Here is an 18,718-nt window from a genome sequence, read left to right as displayed (position 1 = left end):
TTGCATTTAAAAATCCTTAATTTTGCAGACAAAGTAACATCACACGATTATTTAGGTGAAAGAATATTTTGATCAATCGAGAAATATACAAAAAGTGTCTGTCAATATGTCTCAAAGTACTGGGTGTGGTGTGTTTATGGTTTATGAAGAAGCAAGCACCCCTACGCATTACCTTCATTTTAAGGTGCACTTTCCAGACGCGGAAGCGATTTCCAGCTGTCAAGTAGATTTTGGTAAATCAGTTTCAGCTCTCGGTTGAAAGGAAAATAGCGATTGACCTCACGTCAAAATGGACTGTCCACGCTGGCTGCCTCTGGAGTCAAATCCTGAAGTATGTGTTATCAATCCTTTTTAAACTGTGTGGTTTATCGAAGTCATTCATTCGCAAGCATGTGAGAGATAGCTAACTTGTAGCTAGCAGAGAGAACAAAAGCTGAAGCCGGTGTGACTTCTTTGCTAAACCCAACAGCAGTTTGAATAATGTGTTTATTTGTGTCTTGTCATTTCAGGTCATGAATAAGGTAAGTACTGTCTTCTGGTTCATTTTAACACCACATGGGCCTATGTTACCAGCAGCTAAGTGACTTGCAGAGGTGCAGGGCCTATCCAGCGGCGACGCTACATCCAATGTAACGGTGCCATTAAAGACGACACAAGCACCACTGGCTGATGAACACAAACAGGCCCGTAAAGACCTCAACACAAGCATTACTGCAGCAGCATGCTGTGACTGTATGCCTAAGTTGTTGTTAATTCTCGAGATTCAAACATAAAACAAATTAAATGTTGGTAACAGATTAATTGCCAGACTAATTACTGCCCATTTTTAAGAATGTCAAGAGGCTGGATGTTTTTATACAATCTCAGTCTGTAAATGCAAGGGCAGTTCATCTGATGGATATCACCCTAGAGGACACACACAAGTTCACAGGAGTTATGTCATCTGACATCAATTATGAGGAAACATTGAGGCAGATTTGGATTGGTCATTTCCAATGAATTAATTTAAATATATTGCAACTGTTGAGTCAATACAGAGCAGATCAGGTGAACGTGGAAAATGTTAAACTTATCCAGGAGACAGCTTCAACAACAACAACAACAACTTTGAGTTTAGCTTGTTTGCCAGATGATGCTAGGTTTGCTTAATGTCTTTGAAAGCATGCACATTTACTCTCAGCTTTTGTGTAGTTTGTCAATTGTTTGGGAATGAGGCAAACCTGGCAATTTGGAGATGTGTATGGACTGGATCCAGAGCTTCTCAACATGGTCCCAAGACCAGTGGCGGCTGTGCTGCTACTTTTCCCAGTGACAGAGAAGGTACTTTTATTGGTTTTGCAATACATTTGATGTAAAATGTATTAATGGCATGTTCATGAACCATAATGGAGGTCTCCACATTATGTTTTAACTGATGAGTTCTGTACATGTTGTACAGACTCATGTCCGCGCCATAAGAAACAATTTTCAACAAAAATTAATCCTCTTCTACTTGTGCCCAGTATGAGACATTCAAGCAGGAGGAAGAAGAGAAACTCAAGGGTGAGCCACAGGAGGTCTCTCCTGACGTCTACTTCATCAAGCAAACTATTGGAAACGCCTGTGGGACAATAGGATTAATTCATGCAGTGGCAAACAACAAGGCACACCTGGAATTTGGTGAGTACTCATTTCATTCATTTCATTCATTTCATATGCAGTGGTAGAAATGTGAGAGGAAGTAGGCTGTGATTGCTGTGTTGAAAGTCTGTAAATTAACATTGCAACACTATGTTATTAGCAACCTTTTTTAGAAAAAAAGTTGTGTTGATATAACAGCAGAACAGTTTAAGGTATTTATTGTGCATTTCTTTCTATGACTTAATTTTCCGACTTCCTAAAAACAGAATACAGTATAGTATATAATCTTCTATTACAATATCAGTGTATCACCCAGCTCTAAATCCAAATGCTTTTGTACTGTCTCTTCCTAGATAAACTTAACCCAGCTTGCAGACATTTTTCGATAGGGTTTATTGTTTGTTGTCCCTTTCTCTCCTCAGAGTCTGATTCTGCTCTGAAGAAGTTTATTGAACAAACCTCTAAAATGACCCCAGGTGACAGGGCCACCTTCCTGGAAAAAGATGAGGTAAGAAACGATGAAAAGAAAATCTTTGCTCAAATATGTGTTGATTAAGTGGTCAGAGTTAGTCATATGAGTGAACGACTACAATAGCTGTTTGGGTTTGGCAGGTTTTCACAAAGGAATTAAGGCTTTGTGCTCACAGGACACCTACCTATTATTGTAATCAGTGTGGGAACAGATGAAAAAATGTTTTGGCCCAAGACCTTTATCAGTGTCACAACACCCTCACCAAAATCTTATTGGCTACTTACTTGTGTAGTAATGACACGATTGAGAAGAATCCTCCGTTTCCTTTGAACAAGCATTTACAGTTTTATATGACAGCTCTGTAGCTGTCCTTGTCAGGTAAATATATTATAATAATGTGTCATATGTTGAATGAAAAATCTCAAATTGCCATGAAGTAAAATAAAAATAATGGCTTCTTTTCCTCCTTTCTGTTTCAGAGTATACGTGTCACACATGAATCCAGTGCACAGGAGGGACAGACTGAGGTTGGTATTGAGTCTTAGATAATCTGTGTTGTCTGAGTATAACACCACTTGTTTTGTGTTGAACCTTGGAATCGAAAATAATTTGTTTAACTCAACCGAATTTACTCTGTGTGTCTTGTCATTTACAGGCTCCGAGTTTAGATGAGAAAGTGAATCTGCATTTTATAGCTTTTGTGAATGTCGGAGGACAGTTATATGAACTGGGTGAGTATATTTAGTAGTATTTGTGACATTGCTGAGGGTAAAACTTTTATTTCACATTTAGCTGTGATTTGAAGCAAACTGTCTTTATTTGTTTTTCCTAGATGGCCGCAAGCCCTTCCCCATCGTCCACGGAAAAACTTCAGCAGACACTTTCTTCGAGGTAATACATCACAGTATAAAACAAAAATAAAAATATCTTCTCAAGCTGAATTGTTATTTATAATTTCCTTGATGTGTTCGATTGCCCTGCAGGATGCTGTAAACGTTTGTAAGATCTTCATGGCTCGCGACCCTCAGGAGCTTCGTTTCACCCTCATCGCCCTCTCCAAAGATTCATACTGATGAAAATCCCCCGTGACCCCAGGAGACAAAGGAAATATGACTGCCAAACATTCGCAAGTGCTGATTTCATTGGAAAAATAATCATTTCTGCAAGTGATGTGGGGAATATAATAAAATGTCAGGGATATCATACTAAAGTAATGCTCTATTGTTGTCAAATATCACTTGCTACAAGTTGGATGAAATTCTAAGAGAATTAAAGTGCTGCTGTGCAACTAAAAGTGTTTCTTGTCAAGATCAAAATCTTCCACATGTTCCCCACAGCTGAAGCATCTGTCACTCCACTGCACTAAAGTTTGTTTACATGGCAGGTTTAGCTTTCAATCAAGAAAGAAATTTCACATTTTCCACGTCACTGAGGGAACTCAACTGCTTTTTTACTCTGGGTTCAATGAAACATACTGTATGGAGTGATTTGTTTTTGATCATATGTCTAACATTGTGATCAAAACGAGCTGAAGAAACATTTTTTTTGCAAGGCTTTAATTTGAGTATTAGCTTTGAAAAAAAAGACAGGCCTAATGCTGTTGTGTGATGTAACGAAAAGCTTCTCAAAAAGATAAGCCTGTCTCCTGTAAGTGAGGCCAAATGAAAAGTGCAGACTGTACATCTGTGTGGAAGGTGCCTACATTTTTGTAAGAAGAGTCAAATTCTGTCAAATAAAAGGCAAATTTATTAAACATTCTCTTTTGATTATTCTGATACACAAACATCTGAGTTGAACATTTCAGAGACTTAGACTTTGACAGGTTTATTGTTAGATGTATACAACTTTATCAGGCCGACTGAAGAGAATTTTAAAAATTATTTTGGCACACTAGTGTAGAATCTCAGTAATACTAAATAAAAATAAAAATCAGACACTCATGGAAACACAAAAGCTACTGAATTCAGTGCAACCAGGAACCTGGTCTAAAAGTTGCAAACCTCATCCTAATTTTACAGAATTTTCATTCATATGCCACTCAATCAAGAAATATATTTCATGAAATATAAAATGTTTTTTCATGTTTTCTTAAAAGTTAAAAGGTCCCATATTATGCTGTTTTTCATCAATTTCACACAGCTGTCAGAGGTCCAACAGCACTGTATTTGAAATGTATTGCCCCAAACATCCGTGGTCCTGAATTTCAGCTGTCTAAAAGTGGCTCAGGTGAGCTCTACTGAGAGCAGCTGTTTCTGTGCCTGCACCTGTAATGCTAGCTCCGTCCTGCTACACGCCCCTCTCAGGGAGAGGATGCCGCTGACTCTAGCGGTATCATGCGCTAATGTTTACGGTGGGTGTATCGCTATGGCTCGCCGAGATGCTGTCGTTCAACCACACCAGTTTGACCGAGAATCGGACCCAGAAGGAGAGGCTCAGAAAAATACAGACTCTGCGGCTGCAGCAGGACTCCCCGACACAACCACCCGGCTCCCATCCCCCACTGACCTGCAACAGGTAACATCTAAAAACAGCTAGCGAAAGCTGTGTTTGTCTCCAACACAGTCTCCAAACTCTTGGACACTGTTTGCATAGTCTCTGTCTCCAGTCTGCACATGTTTACTGTGACAACCAAGCTCCCTCGTAATATTATTAACATTAAACTCGCTTCAAATGCCGTTGCATAGCGACCGAAGCGGAGCTAACTAGTTAGTCGATGTCAAGCTGACGTCACCAAACTCGTAGGCAACTGTAAATACTATCCAAACGTGGCGACACTCACCTGTGGCTCGGTGCAGTTGCTGGGTCCCGTATGGTTGGGACTGACAGCACAAACAGACTTAGAAGAACCGTAGCCGGCACGTTGTCGTTAAAAATGAAACGCAACCACTGTCTCTTCTGTTCTTCTGTAGCTGGGACAGAGTATAGGCACTTATGTTGATTTTTACAACCAACAACAGAGCAATTTGCGTGTCTAGCTCTGAGCGACGACATTGTGAAACACTGCTATCTTACCGCTGGACACACCGACCTTCACCTCGGGGATGAACGCCCCCTCTCGGATATCTCCGAGGAGGCCGGCCTATGAAAATCACTCCTGTCCTTACGTAACGACAGGAGCTGAATCTGAACAGCCTGTAGGAGCCCCCTTTTACCAGTGGGTGGGCTGCAGGGACCATGCAGGACTTGTTTGCTTCCCTCATTCTGGGAGTTGGTAGGCTCAGGGAGGACCAGTTTATATATGTAGACACCAGAGAAAACGTGTTTTTCATAATATGGGATAATAATATTAATAATATTATATTATAAGATAGAGGCACAATTATTTTTAAATCTGTCTTAAAAACAATAAGGTTCTCATATGGACATTGAAACTGGAATTTCTTCTATTGAATCATCCCTGTGAATCCAGCTCGGTGAATACCTCCCAAATTTAGTCTTTTTAGTACAAAAGTGTTTCTAGCTGCGATGGAGGGCAATGGGACAAAGAGGGAACTTTGTACTAAAATAACTGGAACATAACCACTTTATTTGTGTAACACAGACGACTGAAGCCTGACTATAAAATTGAAAAGTCAGCTTTTTGTCTGTAGCTCCTATAACAACAAGAGTAAGAGCGTCTCTTTGCAATTATTCTGCACATGGATACTTGTTTGCCTTTTACATGTGTTGTGCGTCTCAGAATCAACACAGGGGTAAACAGAAATATGGTTCTCCTGGTGAAATGTCTCTAATTAAGCCTATAGAGGATGTAGGTCAGACAGGCGCTGCAACATTCACCAAAACTTTTTGTCTGCAGTCGGATTGCTTGTTAATGAAACCCCAAGAGGGAGAGGAGATGCTAGAGGGGTAACTGACTGATCGTCCTCCTGTTTCTTCACCACCACCACCACCACCGTGGTAAACCTTTTTTATGGCAAACTCAATGCTCAAATCCAAATTACAGTGGCTGCAAATGATGTGACACTTCAGGTTGCAACTTTTAGGTTGCATAAAACCATGTTAACCAGGTGGCCTGGAACAGCAGAGTGACCCTATGGTAGACCCATAGATCATGAGTTTGATTCTCAGTTTCAGACCTTCAGATTCTTTAGAGGGCCCTTCAGATAGAAAATATGCTCCATTACAAGAAGAGGCGTGTGTTCAAGATTTTATTCCACTATTATCAGCAAATTATCATTAAAGTGTTAAAAGTAAAAGTATTCATTATGCAGGGTGGCTCCTTATATTACATCTGTGGATACAGTAGCTGTCATTAACCCATTAACATGTGAACATTTTAATTTGGGTGCTAAAGGTTGAGTTTATTTTAAAGGAACAATGAATCCAAAAATTTTAATTCAGTCCTTATCTACTCATCGCCAGATGGAAAGTCAGGTAAAGTCTGGTAGTCCACAATTTATTTTATTATTTTATTTATTTTCATTTGTTTAAACTTCTTATTTTGTTATTTTATTTTGTTATTTTAATTTATTTTATTTTATAACCACTGTACATTGGAGTATCTTACATACGTTCTTTGATGTAGATGACAATCCGATTGTGCAAATTTAATGTAAGTTTTTGTTGACTTGTCTTTTTCGTGTTGTGATTGTAGATGTATGTTTAAATGGTTTTAAAGGTGGACCCCAGGAAGACTAGCGGTGCTCTAGAGCGCAGCTAATGGGGATCAAAAACAAAAAACAAAACAAAAACAAAAATATTTCTGGAGTTTCACAGCACAATAGTGTTGCAGCATTCTCCAAAACAACTGATGTAGACGGGGACTTGTTTTAAAACGTAGAAATAACCAAAAAAAACAACATAAAATGGCTCTTTACAGCTCGTCTGGCTTAATCGAAGTCTCTGGAAGCCCTGAGATCCCAACCTGATTTATTTATACCCCTTTTTGAGCCAAAGTCTTCACTGTAGTCGCTAAGCTAAAAGCATTAGTAGGGTGAAATGCACATAAAGCATGTAGATAAGGTCTTAAAACAAGTTTCAGCTCTCAGGGCTTTCATGGACTTGGGTTACGCTGGAACAGCTGTACGGAGCCATTTTATGTTGTCATTTTTGCTTTTTTTCACACATTTTAAAACAAGTCCCCATCTACTTCAGTTGTTAAGGAGAATGCTGCAACACGGTTTTGCTGTCAAGCTCCAGAAATGTTTCATGGACTACGAAACTAGGCCCAGTTTTCCATCAGCGTTGGGGTGAGTAGATAAAGAGTAGGTTGATGAAGGTTCTCAGTCATCCAGGTCATGGTAGTTCTAAGTGGAGGGGAGTTGCAGGCTTTTAAAGTCTGTGTGGGAGTGTCCTTACAGAGTCGTTAAGGACATGTTTGAGCTCTGAGTTCCGACCCACACGTGGCCACTCTGAAACTAATATTACACTCACTGTAAGTGTCAAATAAATGTCAGTTGTTTTTCGGAGCCTGCAGTGCGCCCTGATCACCGCTGCGTGGCGCTGCAGGAGTGAGCTTGGTTTTAACCGCGCGCTTGAATTCCTTCAAGGGACTCCAAACTTTCTGACATTAAAGTTTGCTGCTCGGTGGTCTACAGACCTCAAAGTAATGTCAAAGTTTTCGTCCTGAGGAATTGTAATGTGAGCACATGTTGTTCCTGGTTCTGAGTAGAAATACACCACAGTGCACATTACTGCAGGCGCAGCAGTGGAAACTCCAACATAACCTTCCAGGGAGGTGGAAAAACAGTGAACTCCAGCTTTCATGTTCACCTGGAAGCCGCTCGGGGGACCCGTGGGTGGTCCTCGGACCCCACTTTGGAAACCCTCCTGCCACAGCCTCCAGCTCACGCCGCTTAAAGTCGACGAAAAGAGGATCTCTCAGTCTGTCAGAGCCCCGACCAGGGTCGACTTTGAAGCTCGCTGCGTAGGTGGAGTAAAGACCGAGCGGTGCGTGAAGATAGCAGAAAGAAACGAACCCCACAGGTGTGTCGGATGAAAGAACAGGTAAGCAGCAGGAGCAGCAAGTGATGCAAAGAGATTGCGATACTGTTACACCTTGCATTCAGTCACTGATGAGCTGGTGCAAATGAACAATAGGACGCATTTTTCATGAATGAGGAGTGTGATTACAAGTTCTACTAGACTGCATGGCCAGTTTTTCTTTTTCTTTTCCTTTTGTGAGTGCGTTCATTGTGTCTGCTTGTTTGCACTGGCCCACACACACTTGTGTCATTGGACGTTTTAAATGCGGGCCATTAGGAACCGATTTGGCCCCGCCGGTGCAGCTCGGATAATAAGTACGTGTGATGGAGTGGCGTGAGCAGTCCGCTGTCAGCTGTGACGAAGCCTACTCGGAGGCGCAGAGGTGGATAGAGGTGAGTAAAAAAAAACAAAAAAAAACATTTAAAAACTTCTCTCAACGCTCTTCTTTACAGTTACTGCCTGGACTTCACTAATGGAAATGATAGACAAGGTGGCAAAAGGTGGATTCAAGTTGGTAACTGCTTGTGATCACCTGAAAAAAGTGGTGTTTTCATGTGGATCTGGCTTCTCTGAGTTTAAGAAGGACCGGCATGAGACTATAAAGGTGTAAGATGAGTTTTCTAATAGGTTGCTTGAGGTTTCAGCTAACAGTAACCTGGACCAGCTGATGCATGGAGCCATGTGTAACCCCTGACCTCTCGTTAAAGGTATAATCTGTCTATTAAAGTGCTCCAAGCTTCAGCCACAGCCTCTGTCTTCTATAGATATGACCCCATTCATTATTATTGTTTGCTGGGTGCCTCCTTCGTCAGATCTTGCCCAGACCTGCTCATCTGTTTTTGATGTTACCCAGGGGCTGCGAGGATACAGTTGAAAGTATGTAGTGTGAAAATCGGCAGAGTAATTCAGAAAAACTTCAGAACTATGGCTGATCCAAGCTCTTGTACTCCACACATATTGTAAGCAGAGATCGACTCGGGTTAATACATGTAATGGGATTGTGGTTTCCACCCAGTTTATTACACATGATGTGAAATAGAAGAGTCGTAGCCATACACAGAATATTGAAATTGCTGTTTCAGTTGGCAGTAGTCAATGCAAAACTAAAAATGCAGTCATTTAATTAATGTGACTGACAATTTGTGGAAAAAAACAGATTTCAGATTCCTTTGCTGAGGAAAAGAATGCAAAAATAACTACCAACAGCCCCTTTTTATTTCCAAAATGTTAAATTATCTAAAGTTTCCATCCCACCTCCAGCCAGACTCTCATTCTTCCTTTTTCTCATTACAAGCGGCTAAAATCATGTTTCCTCGTCCTGCAAATTCTCTTCCCAGCAGGGCGGCATGGAGCTGCTGCACGGTTGTAACTAAACCAATATTGTTCTAATTTCATGAGGGGTGAATCTGAATGCTTGTGATGTGACATCAGTGTCTCTCACACTTGCACACTGGCCCATTGTAGTGGCTCAAGCTCGTGGGGTGCAGTGGGGGCATGATTTCAGGCAGGGGCAGGAGGATTAGGGAGGGTGAGCAGGAACCTGAACAAGCTGAATAGGTGAAGGTATAGTCCAGGAAGTGTTATTTCAACTGGGTAGGTGTGAGAGGTTTGGCATGGGGGAAAACAACAGCAATCAGAGACCAAGTTCTGGCACGGGGCGAACAGTTTCCCTTCAAAGAGAAAGTTTTTGTGGCGATTGGATTGTGCTACTGAATGATTAACAAGCTGCTTGGCTTCACAGGACTTTAAACAGAGGCATGTGTGCATGGCAAGGTTGGTGGTATTGTTAAAAACTAGACTAAATGGTCTGGAGCCTGTCACACGGACACATTCCTGCATTAGCTGCCATGGCTGTGAACATAGCCCCCTCAGAGCTGGCCAGCTGTCAGCACAGGGTGCTGCGTCCTACAACCAGAGGGCCTGCTAGAATAATAGAGGTCCTTGTTAATTCAATAGAGAGGCTGTAAGTGTGACTGTTGTGACAATCAAGAGCAAGCGGCAAGTGTTTGTGCAACTTACAGGTCAGGAGATGGTGCATATGGCCGCCCATCTGTAACACAAACAGTCTGTTATGAATCAGTTGCAGTTAGTTATCTAATAAATGCTCATTAAGTCTGTTTCAGAGCCTTTTCTGGTTTCACCGATGATGATTAAGCAAACATGGGTTGCTTTATTAACAAATAACAAGCAGACACTGTCAGACACATGGTGCCAGTTTTTTCTGTCTCCTCTTTTGTTTAAGTTGTGACGAACAAGAATTTGTTTTCTCAAAGAGCCTCCACTTAGGAAGGTGTAACCCAGAATACTTAGAATGCCTCTTAAAACAGGTTTTCTCTCCAGCCATTGGTCGGCTGCGAGGTCATATAACAACACAGCAGGCCAGGTTTCAGCTCAGGTTTTGATTTGACTCGCCTGTTTTTGTGTGCGGCTGCTTGTATTGTGTTCCTCACACACTCTGGAATCAAAGGTAACTTTATCCTGTGGATTATTTGAAGTTTTGTTACTTATCCGGTTGCTGCTGTCATGTAACATTGACCTAACTCCAAGCCTCCTTTAAGATTTGGTGTACTTTGTTGGGGAAACAATGCAACACAATGCCACATTTTTGTTGATTGATGCTGTACATGCTTGGATTTAGGGCTGCAGTCAACAATCATTTTCATCATCAGTTAATCTCCTGATTATTTTCTCAAAATAGATTGATTGTTTTTGTCCATAAAATGACAGGAAACAAGCGGAAAATGCCCATTTGAAAATCCCAGAGCCTGAGGTGAACTCCTCAGATTGTTAGTTTCGTTCACTTAGTCCAGACCTCAAAGATATTCCTTTTACAAAGACATAGAACAGAGGACGACAGCATGATTGAGAGGCTGGAGCCAGATAAAGTTTGGCATTTTTGCGTGAAACGATTCATCGGTTATCAAAATAGTTTCCCAATGATTTTCTGTTGATCAAATAATTGATTAATAGTCTGTTTCTCCTCTTTCTGATTGTAAATTTCACCCAGATTACAAACAAAAACATACCTCCCTCTAGTCAGATAGTGGTGTGTTTGTAACACAGAACCATCTGGAAAGTGCTAAAACATCTTTGCCACCAAGAAAAGCCTTCAATGCCAGCTCTGATATACAGTAACTGATACTTCAGCAGCACAACACTAACCTCTCTAGGAGCTGCCAGCGTCACACCTGGACCACGCCTATACACAAACACTTAGCTTGAAGCCTGGCAAGATGCATTTGGGACATCACATGATCACATGATCTCACCAGTCCAGCTGCCTCACAAGGTAAATACCATCGAGGCAATTAGGATTTTGCTCGTGGTGCTCAAAAAACTGCAAAAATTCAACCGTTTTCTGTTCACGAGAAATACATGTTGCTGGCAAATTGTTTTAATATTTCATTTTCATACACTGTCAGTCCTGTGATCAACTCAGATCATATCTGGATATCTTAAAACCTTAAAATAAAAACAAAAGTGTCAGAATAATTAAAGACCAGAAGTTAGAAAACAGGGTTTCAGTGAACCAATCCCTTTAATAAATTTGACCAAAGTTGGTCAAAGTTGTTATTTTTACCTCTGCCAGGGAGGTTATGTTTTCACCCGTGTGTTTGTTGGTCGGTTGGTTTGTCAGCAAGATTACACAAAAACTACTGATCAGATGTCCATAAAACTCCGATAGAATAGATAGGGTAGAATAGATCCGGATAAAGGGATGGAACCCAGAATTTTTTCTCACTTTCTCTACATTGCGTGAATAATGAATGGATCTTCATGGGAAACAATCAGGTGTTTTTAAATGGCTGGTATATATGAGTGAGCACAAAATGAGACTGTTGGGTCTTGGTGGAGGAGTGCCATTCTAGTTGTTTGTTTGTTTTTCTCCATGTTATTCAGTAACCTATGGCGGTCCTACAGCCAACACTAGTGAATTGCCTTCCGTGACTTATTTCACTGTGTTGTTTTTCATACCAGGAGTTGTGTGACTGGACCGATCATTACTTAACTGTAGTGCCATTCTGCGATACTGACTGTTTTGATTGACTGTTGAGCAATTAGAAACTGGGACGTGGTCATTCAGATGTACTCATGTGAAGCGGGACCTCACACAAGAAGCCATTCACTCGCATTCACAAGTCCATGTAGTTCTATTATTCTGATATGTTGATGGCGTCGAGACTAATGACTTCCACAGTGGTGTATTTTTCTTGAGTCTGATCCCTGAAATATTTGGATAATGTCCCAGCTGCCCTGTGATGACCCATACCGCTGTCCTCTGCAGAAGGAACAAAGAATTTTCAGAACAATTAGTGGTGGGGGGCTGCATCCACACAAACTTTGAATACTGATTTGCCTCAGTGCTCTGCATGAATAAACAATAGCTATGGTCACGGACACAGAGACTCCTGGATTCCTCTGATTATTTGGGTTCAACCACACTATTCTTGGTTCACTGCAATACTAATAATTAATTTCACACACGTATTAAAACACTTTAATGAACTCCGAGGACCACACTTCTGTCTTTAATGTGGGAGGAAAGTTGTCATGAGACCCTGTTCTTCCACACGTTCGGCAGCACATTCTTGAGGGGAGCGAGGGTGGGTTTGCAGGAAGGCAAGCTGTTTTTGAAATCTCTGCCCCTGCCTTAAATCTCCCTGTTAAATCAGAGTAGCAGTATGTTGTTGCAGATTAGACTTATTATCCCACATAGCAGGTTCAACAGGAGAGAGAGTGAGAGAGAGAGGGCACAGCAGGCTGCAGCTAAGGGGAGTTAATACCTCTAATGATGACGATAGAGAGGAGAAAACTATTCTGTTACAGCCAGCTTAGTGCCAGGTTCAGTGCCAGGGCGGGTCTCACCCTCCACACATCGTCTAGGAGATAATATCTTAAAAAATCCCATTCATTCCGTTAGGCTGATGTAACTTTGATAAGACAATGTGTAATCTTAGGGGATGAAAACATCAAAGATACAAACGTCTTAAGTAAAGACCAGGGAATTCAAACTATTGTGCTGTTTCCAGCCTACCCAATCGCCAGAATAAGTGTTGGCAATGTACGTTTCTGCAAACCACAGACATGTTGAAACTTGTTTATGTTGCAATTTTACCTTTCTTTCAGTTTTTAGCTCTCTATTTTGTGACAACACTGTGCTTATGCTTAAAAATGTTTTGACATCTCCTTAAAAATATCCAGTGATATCCCACTTATAGATGTTGAAATGCCATCTGTAACAGTGGTCTCTTGCTAAGCAGCAGTCTTTCCCCCGCTGTTACCAGGTTCTGTCACCACAAACATTGCTGGACATTGTCCTGACATCTCATAAAAAATACCTGATTTTATTGCTGTATTATTATTATTATTGTTATTACTATGTACCATGTATACCACTAACCATGTATGGATGTTATGGATGAGCTTGAAGTTACACAAGTTACATGCCGTTTTATGGATATTGGCTCCTTGTGCAGTATAAAAATCTGCTACATTGCATACAGGTGTACTGCTTCTTCCCAGTAGCCTACCATTTCTAAGAAATAAATAATGGTGTATGTGATCAGTACTGAGACTTGTGTACTCAATGATACCGATTCAAGCATTTTAGGCTGTATCAGAGGCAATTTCTAAAGCAGTTACCACTATTACTTTTACTTATACTATTACTGATACTATTGGAACACCTCTACATTTTATTCAGGCAACTGAGCTGTTCCACTTGGCCCATAGCTACCATTAAGGGCACTGAGGTCATGTCCTCTGTATCTTTTCTGGGTCTATTTGAAATTTTTGATGCCACTGCTTTTGAATACAGGTTGCACTTTCAAAGCATGCGTTACTGGCCTTAACAATAAGGTGTTGGTAATATAGAGAAGGACACAAAATAATCCTTTTAGCAGTCCTCTTCTATTAGCACGATTGGTCAGTGCCATGAATGATAGACCTGGCTGTAGCCTTCCATAGACTGTATTGCACCTGACCTACACACCCAAAACAAGTATCTATGAGTAACACCACAGGAACAGAAGCAGTTCCCACCTGTATTGTTTGTTTGTACATGAATCCCAGCTGCTTCCCCCACATACACACTGTAGAACAGTAGGGGTCAGGATTTCATATGCCAGCTGCATCGCCTGGCTGATTGCACACTGTACTGTGATGTTTGTTTGCTGTGTGTCGTGTCAACAGCTTCCTGTGTGTGTCTGTGTTCTTGTTTTGTGTTGTCACTGTCTGGTTATGATTGTATTTTTGTCAATGAAGGAGGAGAAGGCCAAATCCCTGTATGTTTAGTAAACAAAACAAGTATTTCCCAACAGAAGCTCGATCGCTTTGTGCAAACACAGAAAGACTGCAGCCAAGTGCTGTGTGAAAACTTTAATCTCGTGTATTACAACATGGTCTAATTCTCTTGGAATGATGGGTATTTGAGGCTTTGGCCACTTTGGGTTACCTAGGGTGTGGTCTGAGGTGTAACACGGCTTTGTTTGAAAGTAATAATGGCAACCTAGAGTCAGTTTAATTGCTCCAGTTTCTCCTGCTCTCCTCGAAATGACGGCCTGTACTTAGCTGTGACAGTAATTGTCAGTCCCTTTCTCCTCTAAAGGAAAAGGGACAAAAGCCTTGAGTCGCCGCGCTTCTGACCGGTTTCGTCGCTGAGACCCATTTGACTTGTTTGCCTTTTTGTGCATGAGTGTGTCACTTTGGTTAATGCAGCTGTTTTACCAAACTGTATATGTACAGTACACATGTGTGCTCATCTGTCTTATTGGTAATGTAGAATGTAAATGTCGCTGCAGACTTAAACCCATACACATAACTGTATTGTGGTTATTAGGGAAGCATGATATGGATAATATTACATATTCTTCTTCTCCTCTTTGTTTATTGGTGAATCATAAACCAACATTCAGAGTGCAAACAGCCACCTTCTGTATTGGAGTGTATAAATGCTGCTCTTGTCAAGTCAATTAAATTAATATTATCAGCTCTGTGTATCGGCTAGAATTTCACAGATACCAATAAATAAAGGTGATAGAGGTTAGTGGAGCTTAGTGTTTTATGTTTCATGACCTACACTCAGTACCTTTCTCAGTATTGTAGTCATAAACTCAGTCAATAAGGTTAGGTTTTCAGCCGAGTTTGTTTGTTTGGCTGTTAAAGGTTCATTTAGCATGATATCTCAACAACTGGTTTCAGTGAAATATTGCAAGACATTTTTAAACATGGTGCTATTTACTTTTGAGGTGCTGCACTAACTAGAGCTCAAGAATTGTATTCATCCATGTATAGTTGTCCATAATCATGAATTTTGATGCAGATTAAACATTTTCTATAAGAACAAATGAAGAGGATTGTGCAGAACTGGTAGACGTCTACACTCTGAAGTGTTTTCTAATATAAACATTTGTGTTACATTTGGCATCTCAGGCACTGACTGGTCAAGTCATTGACGGGGGAACAGGAAGCTCTGTTAAGGAGTGGCCATCAGCATGAACTTGATAACTCATAACAAAGTTGCAGTTTTACATGAAGACACAAAAAATATAGTACAGTACAATAGCCTGTAAGAGGAAATGCAGATTTCTACATGAAAGGCTCCACTAAAGGATTTTGTTTGGTTGTGTGTGTGTGTGTGTGTGTACTGTACATGTGCAAGTGTGAAAGGCTGCACGTCATGCATGCAGCGGGTTGACGCTCGCCTGCATAATGACTCTTGGTGTTCCTGCAGTGGTGGTTTGAGATCATGGGAAAGGCATGAGGCTATAACACAGTGCTGTGTTCCCCTCAGCGCTCCAGCTGCTGCCATCGCCCTGTGGCTTGGGCAGCCTGGCTCCAGCACAGTTTTAACACAGCTCTCCCGTTAACAGAGACTTCTAGCATTGAAGTGAGAAGAGCGGAGCCACTCGAGAGCTCCGGAGGGATACCTGAAGAACTGTTCTCAACTCTGTCCCAGAGACACTGTAGGAACTCAGGAGGAAATACCTCTGACTTCCTCTGCTACTGTTCTCAACATCCTACCTTTCTTCTCCAGCCTCCCCGCCCAACCACAAACACACACACACACACATGCACAAAAACCCACGCCTCCTCTCCTCACCCAACCCCTCTCACTCACTGTTTTTGTATCCCTTTTTTCCAGGCAGTAACTAAGAAAAAATTTGGGAGCAACGACTTCCGATCAGCGTTGGAGAATGGCGTTCTGCTGTGTGAGTAAGTACTCAGCTATTCCCAGGCACCTCTCTTAAGCCACTCATTCATATGGAAGCCGTCTGCTCTCCTCAAGGTCTGCACTCCCACGTAAGTGTTACTGATATTTCCCAGGCAGACCCCCTGCCGGGTCACTGTTTGTTTGTCAGCCGCATGAAGTGAGCCAGTGTTTGGAGGCAGCACAATAGAGGCTGTATTATGTAGTTATTTCCAGAGCTTTTGTTTGAGAATATGAATTGTGATCTATTTCAAGAGGAGTTGTGTTGTCTGTTTGACAGATGTTACAGATCTGCGGATGGGCAGAGTGCCATCCTTGCTCTAATGAAAGCTGTGAGAAGCCGTGTAGTGACTGGAAAGCCTCCAGCTCAAACCACATTGGGAGAGCCAGGGCACCCTGCTTTCTCATTAGCTCAGGGCGCATCAAGAGTTTTGATGAGTTAGAGGAACAAATTTATCCACGCAGGATTGGCTTTTGCATTGATTCACCCACTGAGTTGTGGAGTTGTGGCTTTTCTCAGATCACAGATGTGTGTATATGTGTGTGTGTGAGTGATACACATGTATATGTGGGCAGTCCCGTTGGATGGACACACTGATGTGATTTGCACAAATCAGCAGGAAGCTATAATTACCAGCAGCCCATGCAGAATCTTCCAAACCTCTGTTGGCATGGGTTCAAAGAAGAAGCCCCTCTTTCTGCTGATTTGAGCCTGACTCCACTGTTTACTCGCTCCCAGAGAACAACAGCTCACAACTCTCATTCAGAGAGCTGTCGGTGTTTTCTCAGCATGAGGAAGAGGAAGACCGATTACATCGCTTTCACCTCGAAGCCTCCTTTCCCATTGTGTTGTGGTTATCACCACTGTTTTGAAAGGAATGTTTGCATCCTACTTGGCTTGCAATGTGTCCTATCTGATCAAATCATTACAGCTTGCCATTGTTTCACTGCTAAATGAGTAACTTAAACACAAATGCCTTTCGCATTTGCTGTGTTAATCTATTGTCACCCTATCAAAATCTTACACACCCCACCCTATCCCACCCTACCCCCAGTCTGTTTGCTGACGACACACACTGCAAAACATTCACCTTAATGAGTCAATGAGTCTGTTGAGTTTCCAAGGTGTTTGTGAAAATTTGCAGTTTGAGACTTTACATACAAACATACGCCTGACTTATAAAAAATGTTTCATCGATTAAACCCAACCAGGGCTACTTGTGCCTTCAGGTATTAGTCTAACTCTTCAGTTGCCAAGGGCTAATTGGAAAGATTGAAGAGACGTTCAACTAATTTGCGTCAACTTACTGTCACCACATACTGTCAGTCAGCTGTAACACCTCAACATTCATAGCTAGCAGTCAAGCAGATAAGTGGATAGATAATTATCTGCTTACTGTATTTCAACAATGTATCCATAACTTCTAATAATAATGCTTGAATCCTTAAATACATGGCTAAAAGTAATTGTTGAATGTTTGAAATTGTTACTTTAATGCAGTGTTCTTCGATCCTGGTCCTGGTCACACCTGATTCAAATGATCAGCTCGTCATCAAGCTCTGCTGATCACGACCTATAAATTTAAATCAGGTGTGTTTGGGCAGGTAGACATCTAAACATGCAGGGCAGGGGGCCACAGGACCAGGATTCAAGAACACTGGCTTAATGTATTTGAAATAGTCAAGTAAAAAAGTATTTTAAAAAAAAGTTGTAGATAGATTATTGTAAAATAAGTAGTAAAAGTGGCTGAAATGGAAAGTAAAAAGTATCAGCAGTGGAAATAGTTCGCTAAAAGAATTAAAAAGGATCATGAAAGAGCTAAAAGTAATGGATAGATGGTGGAAATGTCTCCAAGTGGTAGCAGTGCACAGGATTCAGTTTAAACAGCCAGTTTAGAGTCATTCAAATGAACCCACATTAAGAGCATTACAGGTGATGTCAAGAGGTACTTCAGCTCATCTGACAGGGCTGTGGGGATACATTAGAGAAAAACTAAACCGCTGAATTAAACTACCCAACTTATAACATATTTCAATTCAGCTAGCTCATTAAAGACTGTTTACTCATTAGCGTATCAGTCATTATAATCCTAATAACATTTTGAAAGGAGCCATTCTGCACATACTATCTTTAGGATACGCTTTAAGATTCTTTTTTCTTTTCTTTTCTTTTTTTACCTCTTTCACTTTCATAATCCTTTGAATGACACCATAAACATATCACCGTCTATCAAAAAAACATTACTTTTTTTCAGTTTTTTCTGATATGTGGTGAGTCAAGTTTGTTTGCGGTTGTTTTGGTAGAAGGCATGTTTTAGGACCATAGGATTTGGTGTGTTTACATCAGGGTGCAGCACTGGCCATTTACTAAACTGAAGCCAGGTGGCCACCATTAAACAAAGTCGTAAACACACAACACGGAGACTTTGCAACACTTTTTTGTTCACTCCTCGCCAGTCAGGCGAGTCTAGCCAATGACCAAGTGCTTTCAC

At 41.2% G+C, this 18,718-nt stretch overlaps 2 protein-coding genes across 4 annotated transcripts in view; both read left to right on the top strand.

The window, feature by feature from the left end:
* Positions 1 to 190: 190 nt before the first annotated feature.
* On the top strand, positions 191 to 3,848 carry uchl3 (ubiquitin carboxyl-terminal esterase L3 (ubiquitin thiolesterase)). The gene is made up of 9 exons (XM_084362778.1): positions 191 to 331; positions 510 to 521; positions 1,192 to 1,320; positions 1,503 to 1,659; positions 2,043 to 2,128; positions 2,572 to 2,619; positions 2,748 to 2,823; positions 2,925 to 2,983; positions 3,076 to 3,848. The coding sequence occupies exons 1-9, from the start codon at positions 290 to 292 to the stop codon at positions 3,163 to 3,165; spliced, it is 699 nt and encodes a 232-aa protein (XP_084218904.1). The 5' UTR covers positions 191 to 289; the 3' UTR covers positions 3,166 to 3,848.
* Positions 3,849 to 7,788: 3,940 nt separating this feature from the next.
* Positions 7,789 to 18,718, top strand: part of LOC311262031 (LIM domain only protein 7-like) — a 53,699-nt gene continuing 42,769 nt past the window's right edge. For 2 of the 3 annotated variants that reach the window (XM_084361144.1, XM_084361143.1), the window contains exons 1-3: positions 7,790 to 8,038; positions 8,294 to 8,409; positions 16,161 to 16,231. In XM_084361144.1, the coding sequence (XP_084217270.1) occupies positions 8,341 to 8,409; positions 16,161 to 16,231 (140 nt within the window). In that variant the 5' untranslated portion in view covers positions 7,790 to 8,038; positions 8,294 to 8,340. Of the gene's footprint in view, positions 8,039 to 8,216; positions 8,410 to 16,160; positions 16,232 to 18,718 lie in introns of all 3 variants that reach the window. The other variant, XM_084361142.1, reaches the window with a different exon arrangement.

Source organism: Pagrus pagrus, assembly GCF_965226575.1.
Source record: "Pagrus pagrus genome assembly, chromosome: 9".
Lineage (NCBI taxonomy): Eukaryota > Metazoa > Chordata > Actinopteri > Spariformes > Sparidae > Pagrus > Pagrus pagrus.
Note: the sequence above shows the minus strand (reverse complement) of the source record. Positions and strands in the feature narration are given on the sequence as shown.

Bases quoted from the DNA above. Each gene is read 5' to 3' on its own strand.
- uchl3 (XM_084362778.1), top strand. From the start codon at position 290: ATGGACTGTCCACGCTGGCTGCCTCTGGAGTCAAATCCTGAA. The intron at 2,824-2,924 runs GTGAGTATATTT...TGTTTTTCCTAG, and splicing joins AGGACAGTTATATGAACTGG to ATGGCCGCAAGCCCTTCCCC. The intron at 2,984-3,075 runs GTAATACATCAC...ATTGCCCTGCAG, and splicing joins CAGCAGACACTTTCTTCGAG to GATGCTGTAAACGTTTGTAA.